The 12,484-nt window shown below is 41.1% G+C and overlaps 1 protein-coding gene across 2 annotated transcripts in view; it reads right to left on the bottom strand.

The window, feature by feature from the left end:
* itchb (itchy E3 ubiquitin protein ligase b) overlaps positions 1 to 12,484 on the bottom strand; it is a 69,038-nt gene that overhangs the window by 5,597 nt on the left and 50,957 nt on the right. For both annotated transcript variants that reach the window (XM_034173296.1, XM_034173298.1), the window contains 5 exons: positions 9,473 to 9,613; positions 9,052 to 9,172; positions 8,681 to 8,785; positions 8,399 to 8,495; positions 2,704 to 2,776 (listed from right to left, as the gene is read on the bottom strand). In XM_034173296.1, coding sequence (XP_034029187.1) covers positions 2,704 to 2,776; positions 8,399 to 8,495; positions 8,681 to 8,785; positions 9,052 to 9,172; positions 9,473 to 9,613 — 537 coding nt within the window. The remainder of the gene's footprint in view (positions 1 to 2,703; positions 2,777 to 8,398; positions 8,496 to 8,680; positions 8,786 to 9,051; positions 9,173 to 9,472; positions 9,614 to 12,484) is intronic.

The following is a 12,484-nucleotide window of genomic DNA, read 5'->3' as shown; positions in this document are numbered from 1 at the left end:
CTTATATTTATTCTCCCTTTTGACAGTTTTCTGTTATAAATCAATATATATGGCTTAGAACATAATACAGTGACCAAAGCACACTTTTTTTTTTCTTTTTTTTTTTTTTTTTAATTTGAGTAGACGGAGCGTGCGGCTTGTCGACAGACAGTGAGGATTCTGATGATGATGGAGATGATCCCTCTTTTGTTCTGGACGAGGAACCAGAGCAGGTGGTCCACTGATGTGCACACAGATCTCCACAGCTTCTGTTTGTACTTGTAGTTTCTCCAGGACTCATGTGCTACGAGCTCCGTCCCAGCGCCAAGTCCTGGAACTCATGCAGACACACACTGCTCCAGCTGTGGCTCCAGGCGCATTTCGTTAAAGCGTCAAGATCATGAGCTTCGGTTTTGTTTAGTTCCTCTTTCGGCCCTTTTGCGCTCTTGCTTCGCAGACTGTTCGGTGATAAAGTTCTTTCGTCCACCTTTTCTCAACGAATTGACATTTTTTACTTTTTCCCTTCGTTCAGGAATTGTTGTGTGCCGTGTGGCCACCTCAGGGGACACCTGATTCACACCTGTTTGTTCCACAAAATTGACGAACTCACTGACTGAATGCCACACTGCTATTATTGTGAACACCCCCTTTTCTACTTTTTTTTTTTAACTAATAGCCCAATTTCATAGCCTTAAGAGTGTGCATATCATGAATGCTTGGTCTTGTTGGATTTGTGAGAATCTACTGGTACCTTGTTTCCCATTTAACAATAAGAAATATACTCAAAACCTGGATTAATCTTTTAGTCACATAGCACTACTATTATTCTGAACACTACTGTATCTTGCAGCCCCAGAAGACATATTCAAACCTAAGTTAATTTCAGCAAAAACCAAAACTTGGGTTAATTTCTGGAGCAGCTTTGAATTACAGTGGGGTAAAAAAGTATTTAGTCAGCCCCTGATTGTGCAGGTTCTCCTACTTAGAAAGATGAGAGAAGTCTGTAATTTTAATCATAGGTACACTTCAGCTATGAGAGACAAAATGAGGAAAAAAAAAAAAACTGAAAATCACATTGTAGGATTTTTAGAGAATTTATTTATAAATTATGGTGGAAAATAAGTATTTGGTCACCCACAAACAAGCAAGATTTCTGGCTCTCACAGACCTGTAACAACTTCTTTAAGAAGCTCTTCTGTCCTCCACCTGTTACCTGTATTACTGGCACCAGTTTGAACTTGTTATCTGTATAAAAGACACCTGTCCACAGCCTCAAACAGTCAGACTCCAAACTCAACCATGGCCAAGACCAAAGAGCTGTCAAAGAACACCACTAAGAAAATTGTAGATGTGCACCAGACTGGGAATAGTGAATCTACAATAGTCAAGCAGGTTGGTGTGAGTAAATCAACTGTGGGAGCAATTGTAAGAAAATGGAATACATACAAGACCATTGACAATCTCCCTCGATCTGGGGCTCCACGCAAGATGTCACCCCGTGGGGTCAAAATGATCATGAGAATGGTGAGCAAAAATCCCAGAACTACACGGAGGAACCTGATGAATGACCTGTAGAGAGCTGGGACCAAAGTAACAAAGGCTACACACTACTCAGAGAGGGACTCAAATCCTGCAGTGCCAGGTGTGTCCTCCTGCTTAAGCCAGTACATGTCCAGGCCTGTCTGAAGTTTGCCAGAGAGCATATGGATGATCCAGAAGAGGATTGGGAGAATATCATGTGGTCAGATGAAACCAAAATAGAACATTTTGGTAAAAACTCAACTCGCCGTGTTTGGAGGAAGAAGAATGCTGAGTTGCATTCCAAGAACACCATATCTACTGTGAAGTATGGGGGTGGAAACATCATGCTTTGGGGCTGGTTTTCTGCAAAGGGGACAGGACGACTGATCCGTGTTAAGGGAAGAATGAACGTGGTGATGTATCGTGAGATTTTAAGCCAAAACCTCCTTCCATCAGTGAGAGCATTGAAGATGCAACGTGGCTGGGTCTTTCAGCATGACATTGATCTCAAACACACCACTCGGGCAACGAAGGAGTGGCTCCATAAAAAGCATTTCAAGGTCCTGGAGTGGCCTAGCCAGTCTCCAGACCTCAACCCCATAGAAAATTTGTGGAGGGAGTTGAAAGTCCATGTTGCCCAGCGACAGCCCCAAAACATCACTGCTCTAGAGGAGATCTGCATGGAGGAATGGACCAAAATACCAGCTACAGTGTGTGCAAACCTGGTGAAGACTTACAGGAAACGTTTGACCTCTGTCATTGCCAACAAAGATTATGTTACAAAGTATTGAATTGAACTTTTGTTATTGACCAAGTACTTATTTTCCACCATAATTTACAAAGAAATTCTGTAAAAATCCTACAATGTTATTCCCTGGATTTTTTTTTTCCCCTCATTTTGTCTTTCATAGTTGAAGTGTACCTATGATGAAAATTACAGACCTCTCTCATCTTTCTAAGTAGAAGAACTTGCACAATCAAGAACCGACTAAATACTTTTTTACCCAACTGTAGGTACCGACTGTGTAAATGGTTAACTAAAGCATTTAAAGCTACAGCACGGTCTTCTACTACTAATCACAGATGGAATGCTCCACAGTTTATTTTTTTAATGTGTTAAAACACAGTAAACCTTGCAGCTTACTGATTTAAGAAACACAGCTTCCTCTGAGTGAACAGAGGTTCGAGTCCATACACACTCACCACGTATGACTTCTGGGGAGCCAGTTTTCTTTTCCAACCTTCTCAATGCAGAACTTCTGGGCACCATTACTTCCTACAAAATGAAGCACTGATCAGAGGAATCTACAATCACCGCAGTTAAACTAATACAGTTACTGTGAGGCCTTCAGGGAAAACACAGCAACAAGCAAGAGCACAACAGCGACATAAAACAGTGAACACCACTCAAACCTTTTTGACATTAAAGGATTAGTTTGGGCCATTAATAATGGAGAACCACAACTGATTTAAACAAACATACATACAGTTTGGGTCATACAGCAACCCCCAAATATATAGAAAATCAAAACTGCTTCTGTATCAGAAATACTGCATTATAAATACACATTATGTTTCCATTTCATTTTAATTCAATTTATTTCATTTGTACTGCTTCAAATCACAACAAAGCTTCGCCAAGGTGCTTCACACAAGTAAGGTCTAACCTTACTAACCCCCAGAGCAAGAACACAGGCGACAGTGGATAAGGAAAATCTCCCTTTGATGATTTAAGGGAGAAACCTCCAGCAGACCAGACTCAAAGGGGTGACCCTCTGCTTGGGCCATGCTACAGACACAATTAAAAATACAGTTATACAAGAAATTTTGGGAATTCCAGGATGAGAGGTTTGCAGAAGACACCCAAGACTTAGCTATGTAACAAGTAAGGGTGTGTGATATACACAAAAAACAATGCAATATTTTTCATTACTTTGACAATAAAAATAATTAGCCTATAATATTCTTCTAAACCTTTGCAAAAGTATTAATTGTTGCTCACTAAAGGCATTAATGGACACAATGTTTCAGGAAAACAACTCCAAATTATTTTTTTTAAAAACTTAACCATTAAAGGTATAGCACCACCGAATTGCTTTTTAAAAAAAATAAATTAAATAAGAATTATTTTCTTTGGCACCAGTATAATTTTATTCCTTAGCAATTTGGTTAAGTGATTCATAATATGATATTGCCCATATTATCAAAATTCATGCTGTCTGGAAACTATTTAGAATTTCAACCCCTGAGGGGGAGAAATTCAAGGGATCAGATTCTATGACCAACATTTGGTAGATTTGAAAGTGATTTACAAAAAATCTTATGGATGTTAATGTAAGATGAGTCACATGATCTCAAAACCTCATGCATGGGCACACACACTTCCTCCTGTAGTTCATCGCCGTCTGCATGATGGCGATGAAGGAAAAGACAATATTCACTATGGATTTTCCACCCAAGATAAATATATCCTCTTCATTAAAATGAGCTGCAATTTTGCAACATGTTGTAAAAATAAACCTACAATATAACGGTTGGATTTATCTACAAACTAAATTTTGTCTGTTTGGTGAAATTTAAAAGGCCCAACAGCTTTAAAGTAAAAACAACAGAAGAAGAGTTTAAAAAAAAATATCTAATTTTACAGATAGAGATACTTTATTGATCCTTTACAGGAAATTATGCTGTTGCAGCAGCTCACACAAACATACACATCCAGACAACCATCTAAATACCTAAAATAAAAACAAAAAGTGCAACAGTGGACATTCTACAATCACTGTGCGTTGAACAGTCTAATAGCAGCTGGAATAAAGGTCTTCCTCATATGCTCCGACCTGCACTTTGGAGGTATCAGTCTATGGCTGAAGGAGATGTAGCCAATCACCCCCAAAGCATGAAGGGGATGGGAGGGATTGGCCTTGATGGTCGTCATCTTTGAGAGCATCCTTTTTTCGGTCACTTTTTGGGCTGATGGTAGCTCTAAGCCAACCACAGAGCGAGCTTTCTTGACAAGTTTATTCAGTCGGTTTCTGTCCGCTGTATGAATGGTCTCTCCCCTACAGGCCACAGCAAAAAATAAGGAAGTGGCCACAAATGTATGGTACACTGTCCTCAGCAAGGGTGGGCCAATGTTAAATGACCATAGCCTCCTTAAAAAATAGAGTCTTCTTTGTCCCTTGCTGTACACAGTGTCCATGTGGCTCTTCTAATCCAGCCTCTCATCCAGCTGCACCCCCAGGTATCTGCGGTTCGGGACCACTTCAACCTGTGTTCCCAGTAATGATTGGTGTCAGATGGGCTCCTCTTCTCCTTTCCCTTCTGAAATCAATAATCATCTGCTTAGTTGTTCCGCTGTTAAGGATGAGATGATTGCACTCGCTCCAGTGGACAAACTCCTTGATGGTCTTTCTTACTCCTGCTCCTCATCCCCTCGGATCAGACCAACAACTGCCGTATCATCTGAAAACTTTTGCAAAAAGCAGTTGCTGCTGTTGTGCTGGAAATCTGCAGTGTAGATGGTGTAGAGGAATGGTGCCAACACTGTTCCCTGATGTGCCCCAGTGCTGCACAGGATGGTATCTGAGACACAGCTCTGCAGATGTACAAACTGCGGTCTGTGGGAAAGATAGTCCACACACCACTGGACCAGGGAATCCTCCCCCTCCATCCTCCTCATCTTCTTCCCCAGTAGCACAGGGCGGATAGTATTAAATGCACTTGTAAAGTCAAAAAACATTAACCTCACACAGGCATCAAGGGTATCCAGATATGAATATGGCCTGTGCAGCATGCAGATGAGGGCATCATCTACACTAAAGTTCGGTTGGTATGTGAACTGTAAAGTATCCATATGAGGCGCCACAGTGTCCCTGATGTTTGGGAGGATCAGTCTCTCTAGCATCTTCACTATATGTGATGTAAGGGCTACAGGCCTGGAGTCCTTGTACTCAGTGGGATGGCTTTTCTTTGACAGCGGAACCAAGCACGATGTTTTCCATCACTTAGGGACCCTCTGTAAGCGCAGGCTCACGTTGTACAAATGTGCTAGAATCCCACACAGTTCATTGGAGCGCAGTCTTTTGGTTAGACTGGGAGAGTTGTGTTAGACTGTCAAATCTGCTGAAAAATTTATTCAAATTATCAGCCAGATTCTGATTACAATCAGACAAGTGATCCCTTTTTGTCCCATGCCTGTGATCCTCCTCATACCAGCCCACACCTGTCTAGTTCCTTCCTGCTATAATTGTTCTAATTTGCGGCCCTCAACTCCTTCTGAATTTCCTTCAATTTATCCCTGTCACCCATCCCAAAAACCCTTTCTTTACATTTAGTAGGGCTTTCAGGTTGCTAGTAATCTATGGTTTGTTGTTCGGGTAGTGGTAACTTACTTTGGAGGGTATGGTCTTCTCATAACAGAAATTAATATAATGTGTGACAATCTGTCAACCCATCTATATCATCTACATACATCCCACAAAAAACATCCAATCTGTTGTCTCAAAACAATACTTAAGGGCTTCCACTGCCTCAGGATTCCAGCATCTAGATGTTTTTATGGTGACAGGCAGTCTTTTTCCAGCTGGTATGTAGAAGGGAGCGAGGTGGATCATGTCATGATCAGAACGACCAACAGGAGGAAGTGCAGAGATCAAATAAAGTTAGGTGGGTGTGTTGGGCAGGCACCTTAGCTGGTTTCAGATCTTCTTTGGCATCGGAGTCTCAAAACGTCTCATATTCTTTGTATTCCTGAGTTCACAGGTGGTGAAACATGCTCACCGTTGAGGTATTTTTAGTCATTATTTCATATCCTCATCTACAACCCCTGGCAATAATTATGGAATCACCGGCCTCGGAGGATGTTCATTCAGTTGTTTAATTTCATAGAAAAAAAGCAGATCACAGACATGACACAAAACTAAAGTCATTTCAAATGGCAACTTTCTGGCTTTAAGAAACACTATAAGAAATCAAGAAAAAAAAATTGTGGCAGTCAGTAACGGTTACTTTTTCAGACCAAGCAGAGGGTAAAAAAAATATGGAATCACTCAATTCTGAGGAATAAATTATGGAATCACACTGTAAATTTTCATCCCCAAAACTAACACCAGCATCAAATCAGATCTGCTCGTTAGTCTGCATCTAAAAAGGAGTGATCACACCTTGGAGAGCTGTTGCACCAAGTGGACTGACATGAATCATGGCTCCAACACGAGAGATGTCAATTGAAACAAAGGAGAGGATTATCAAACTCTTAAAAGAGGGTAAATCATCACGCAATGTTGCAAAAGATGTTGGTTGTTCACAGTCAGCTGTGTCTAAACTCTGGATCAAATACAAACAACATGGGAAGGTTGTTAAAGGCAAACATACTGGTAGACCAAGGAAGACATCAAAGCGTCAAGACAGAAAACTTAAAGCAATATGTCTCAAAAATCGAAAATGCACAACAAAAATGAGGAACGAATGGGAGGAAACTGGAGTCAACGTCTATGACTGAACTGTAAGAAACCGCCTAAAGGAAATGGGATTTACATACAGAAAAGCTAAACGAAAGCCATCATTAACACCTAAACAGAAAAAAACAAGGTTACAATGGGCTAAGGAAAAGCAATTGTGGACTGTGGATGACTGGATGAAAGTCATATTCAGTGATGAATCTCGACTCTGCATTTGGCAAGGTGATGATGCTGGAACTTTTGTTTGGTGCCGTTCCAATGAGATTTATAAAGATGACTGCCTGAAGAGAACATGTACATTTCCACAGTCATTGATGATATGGGGCTGCATGTCAGGTAAAGGCACTGGGGAGATGGCTGTCTTTACATCATCAATAAATGCACAAGTGTACGTTGATATTTTGGACACTTTTCTTATCCCATCAATTGAAAGGATGTTTGGGGATGATGAAATCATTTTTCAAGATGATAATGCATCTTGCCATAGAGCAAAAACTGTGAAAACATTCCTTGCAAAAAGACACATAGGGTCAATGTCATGGCCTGCAAATAGTCCAGATCTTAATCCAATTGAAAATCTTTGGTTGAAGTTGAAGAAAATGGTCCATGACAAGGCTCCAACCTGCAAAACTGATCTGGCAACAGCAATCAGAGAAAGTTGGAGCCAGATTGATGAAGAGTACTGTTTGTCACTCATTAAGTCCATGCCTCAGAGACTGCAAGCTGTTATAAAAGCCAGAGGTGGTGCAACAAAATACTAGTGATGTGTTGGAGCGTTCTTTTGTTTTTCATGATTCCATAATTTTTTCCTCAGAATTGAGTGATTCCATATTTTTTCCCTCTGCTTGGTCTAAAAAGTAACTGTTACTGACTGCCGCAATTTTTTTTGTTCCTGATTTCTTATAGTGTTTCTTAAAGCCAGAAAGTTGCCATTTGAAATGACTTTAGTTTTGTGTCATGTCTGTGATCTGCTTTTTTTCTACAAAATTAAGCAACTGAATGAACATCCTCCGAGGCCAGTGATTCCATAATTTTTGCCAGGGGTTGTACTAGTGAGGCTGATTGACATATTGCACACTTTTTTTATCCTCAGCCATGCTAAGAGCTAAAGCTAACCTGTGTTGCCATGACAGTGCTAGCAAGAGATCATATGACTGAATCTGCAGCTCCGCTGTAATGTTACCACATACAGCTGATGATTTCCAGTCAAAAGCCTTTTCAAAGACTTCCTTCAGCCCGCAAAATAAATTTAAAAACGATCCAATCTGGCAACATTGTTCTGCTGCAACTAGAGGCATAAATACTCAAAACTGTCAGATTGCACTTTGTTAAAACAACAATCATGATCTCACTGTAGATGATATAACTTCTTGCACACCTCTTACATCAAGGCCCATTTTGTGTGTAATGAGAACTTAACGTGTTGCTGTAATTATTACCCATGAGGTCAGAGAAGCCTCCTACAGGCAGGCGACAGGTCCCGGTGACAAACTGCAGAAGCCTCATCCTCTTCTCATTGTCCATCTCTTTTATGAACTGTAGAGCAAAACAAAAAATTAACATTAATATGTCCCACAAAGACTAAATTTAATTTTATACATTCTTTTCATCAATTAAAAATAAGATGCAGTGCTGTGACTGCTTCTCACCACCAAAAAAGTAACAAAAACCCCTTTGAGACACACCCACACACACCCAATGCACTCCTGAAGAAGACCAACCTGCCAGAACCAAACAATCTGCTTGCTGCTGCGAGTGTAGTGTCTGTAGATGGTGTTTCTTTGCCAGTCTGCAAGATCAATCTCCTGCATGCCGCAAAGCATCACCTGCAACACAACACAAGTTTAAACAAGTGACTCATCCACAAAACCCCATTACAGTGAAATCTCCCTTAAATGTTTAAATTTATTAAGAAAACTCTGGCACCGAAACATTTCTGCCAAATGCAGCATAACACGGCCTAAATATCAGACAGGAGACATTCTGATTAAATCTGTTGTACACGACGCGTGTGTGAGTGTGTGTGTTTTTTTTCTGCATCCAGCAGCACATCGTGTATCATGTAACGATGCAGCTGTGTGTTGAGTCATACTTCCAGCTCTTTGGCATCAAAGTACTGCAGGTACTGCTGGGGGAGAACCTCGTTGAAACCTTCGAAGAAAGCCTGCGTTTGTTCTTCCACTCCTCTGGACAGCCTCCATTCTGCTACCAGCCTGTAGGGGGCGATGGAGAAACACAGCTAGATATTACACAACACTTCCTAAAAGTAAAACAAAGTTAACAACTCGCTTCTCTCCATCTAGATTTTTAATCAGAATTCCGACAGAATACAGAGATATAATTCTCTAGGTAACGATGCCTTTAAAAAAGAAAAGAAAATGACCTTGTGTTTACATTCATATCATATTCATATTTTTTTATCCACTTCAGATGATAAATGCATCCACCTTATTTGTTTCAGTTGTGTTTCAAGAACATACGTTAAATTTTGTTGGTGGCCTGTGCTGACCCACCTGATGTACTCCTCCTTGTTCTCCTCAGTAACTTGGATGTCTCCTCCTCCGGGTTTCAGCTCGTGGGTGGTGATTTCCCCTAGGATGTCTTTGTCCACTGAGAAGAACATCTCCAGTTCACACTCCTCAATGTTGTTATCCCTGAAATGAAAAACAGACCCGTTTGACCCCTCACTAAAACTGAGGCAATCAGAAAAGATGCCAGGGCTAAACAGGGGTACAGAATCTACCATGTACCCCAAATACAACCACAACCACCACCACACACACACACACACACACACACACACACACACACACACACACTTTTCAAGCCATGCCACCTAAAGTAAGCTAGAAATGCTGCAGTGTTATTTATTAAGATAAGAATGCCTTTTTTGCCACTGGTGGTTGGCTCTCACTGCGGTATTGTATCACTTCCTGTTCCGGAGCACAGTGGTGTTTTGCTGTATCTGTTAGCTGTTTAATCTGCGCAGTTAGATTGATCTAGTTAACTAGATAACGATTTGTTTCACAGTGTAATCTTCACGTGCCTTAACTAAAGCACTCCCTCTGCTGAATCACCTCTAAATTATTTACACATTATTCACTTTGTGTGTTTTTAGGAATCCGCTAGCTTAGCGCAGCTACTAGCTCTTAGCCGATTTAGCATGGCGGCTTCTCCTGTCTCTCCTGCACTTTTCTGCTCTGGGTGTGAAATGTTTAGTTATTCCTCGGCCTAATTTAGCAGTAATGGTACTTGTAATAAGTGTAGTTTATTCGTAGCTTTGGAGGCCAGGCTGGGCGAATTGGAGACTCGGCTCCGCACCATGGAAAATTCTACAGCTAGCCAGGCCCCTGTAGTCGGTGCGGACCAAGGTAGCTTAGCCGCCGTTAGTTCCCTTGCAGCAGATCCCGAGCAGCCGGGAAAGCAGGCCGACTGGGTGACTGTGAGGAGGAAGCGTAGCCCTAAACAGAAGCCCCGTGTACACCGCCAACCCGTTCGCATTTCTAACCATTTTTCCCCACTCGGCGACACACCCGCCGAGGATCAAACTCTGGTTATTGGCGACTCTGTTTTGAGAAATGTGAAGTTAGCGACACCAGCAACCATAGTCAATTGTCTTCCGGGGGCCAGAGCAGGCGACATTGAAGGAAATTTGAAACTGCTGGCTAAGGCTAAGTGTAAATTTGGTAAGATTGTAATTCACGTCGGCAGACACCCGGTTACGCCAATCGCAGGTCACTAAAATTAACATTGAATCGGTGTGTAACTTTGCAAAAACAATGTCGGACTCTGTAGTTTTCTCTGCGCCCCTCCCGAATCGGACCGGGAGTGACATGTTTAGCCGCATGTTCTCCTTGAATTGCTGGCTGTCTGAGTGGTGTTCAAAAAATGAGGTGGGCTTCATAGATAACTGGCAAAGCTTCTGGGGAAAACCTGGTCTTGTTAGGAGAGACGGCATCCATCCCACTTTGGATGGAGCAGCTCTCATTTCTAGAAATCTGGCCAATTTTCTTAAATCCTCCAAACTGTGACTATCCAGGGTTGGGACCAGGAAGCAGAGTTGTAGTCTTATACACCTCTCTGCAGCTTCTCTCCCCCTGCCATCCCCTCATTACCCCATCCCAGTAGAGACGGTGCCTGCTCCCAGACCACCAATAACCAGTAAAATATATTTAAGCATAAAAATTCAAAAAGAAAAAATAATATAGCACCTTCAACTGCACCGCAGAATAAAACAGTTAAATGTGGTCTATTAAACATTAGGTCTCTCTCTTCTAAGTCCCTGTTAGTAAATGATATAATAATTGATCAACATATTGATTTATTCTGCCTTACAGAAACCTGGTTACAGCATGATGAATATGTTAGTTTAAATGAGTCAACACCCCCGAGTCACACTAACTGCCAGAATGCTCGTAGCACGGGCCGAGGCGGAGGATTAGCAGCAATCTTCCATTCCAGCTTATTAATTAATCAAAAACCCAGAGAGCTTTAATTCATTTGAAAGCTTGACTCTTAGTCTTGTCCATCCAAATTGGAAGTCCCAAAAACCAGTTTTATTTGTTATTATTTATCGTCCACCTGGTTGTTACTGTGAGTTTCTCTGTGAATTTTCAGACCTTTTGTCTGACTTAGTGCTTAGCTCAGATAAGATAATTATAGTGGGCGATTTTAACATCCACACAGATGCTGAGAATGACAGCCTCAACACTGCATTTAATCTATTATTAGACTCAATTGGCTTTGCTCAAAATGTAAATGAGTCCACCCACCACTTTAATCATATCTTAGAGCTTGTTCTGACTTATGGTATGGAAATTGAAGACTTAACAGTATTCCCTGAAAACTCCCTTCTGTCTGATAATTTCTTAATAACATTTACATTTACTCTGATGGACTACCCAGCAGTGGGGAATAAGTTTCATTACACTAGAAGTCTTTCAGAAAGCGCTGTAACTAGGTTTAAGGATATGATTCCTTCTTTATGTTCTCTAATGCCATATACCAACACAGTGCAGAGTAGCTACCTAAACTCTGTAAGTGAGAGAGTATCTCGTCAATAGTTTTACATCCTCATTGAAGACAACTTTGGATGCTGTAGCTCCTCTGAAAAAGAGAGCTTTAAATCAGAAGTGTCTGACTCCGTGGTATAACTCACAAACTTGCAGCTTAAATCAGATAACCCGTAAGTTGGAGAGGAAATGGCGTCTCACTAATTTAGAAGATCTTCACTTAGCCTGGAAAAAGAGTCTGTTGCTCTATAAAAAAGCTCTCCGTAAAGCTAGGACATCTTACTACTCATCACTAATTGAAGAAAATAAGAACAACCCCAGGTTTCTTTTCAGCACTGTAGCCAGGCTGACAAAGAGTCAGAGCTCTATTGAGCCGAGTATTCCTTTAACTTTAACTAGTAATGACTTCATGACTTTCTTTGCTAATAAAATTTTAACTATTAGAGAAAAAATTACTCATAACCATCCCAAAGACGTATCGTTATCTTTCGCTGCTTTCAGTGATGCCGGTAT

This window comes from Thalassophryne amazonica, chromosome 6, assembly GCF_902500255.1.
Source record: "Thalassophryne amazonica chromosome 6, fThaAma1.1, whole genome shotgun sequence".
NCBI lineage: Eukaryota > Metazoa > Chordata > Actinopteri > Batrachoidiformes > Batrachoididae > Thalassophryne > Thalassophryne amazonica.
The sequence above is the reverse complement of the archived record's forward strand: the minus strand, read 5'-3'. Positions and strand labels throughout refer to the sequence as shown.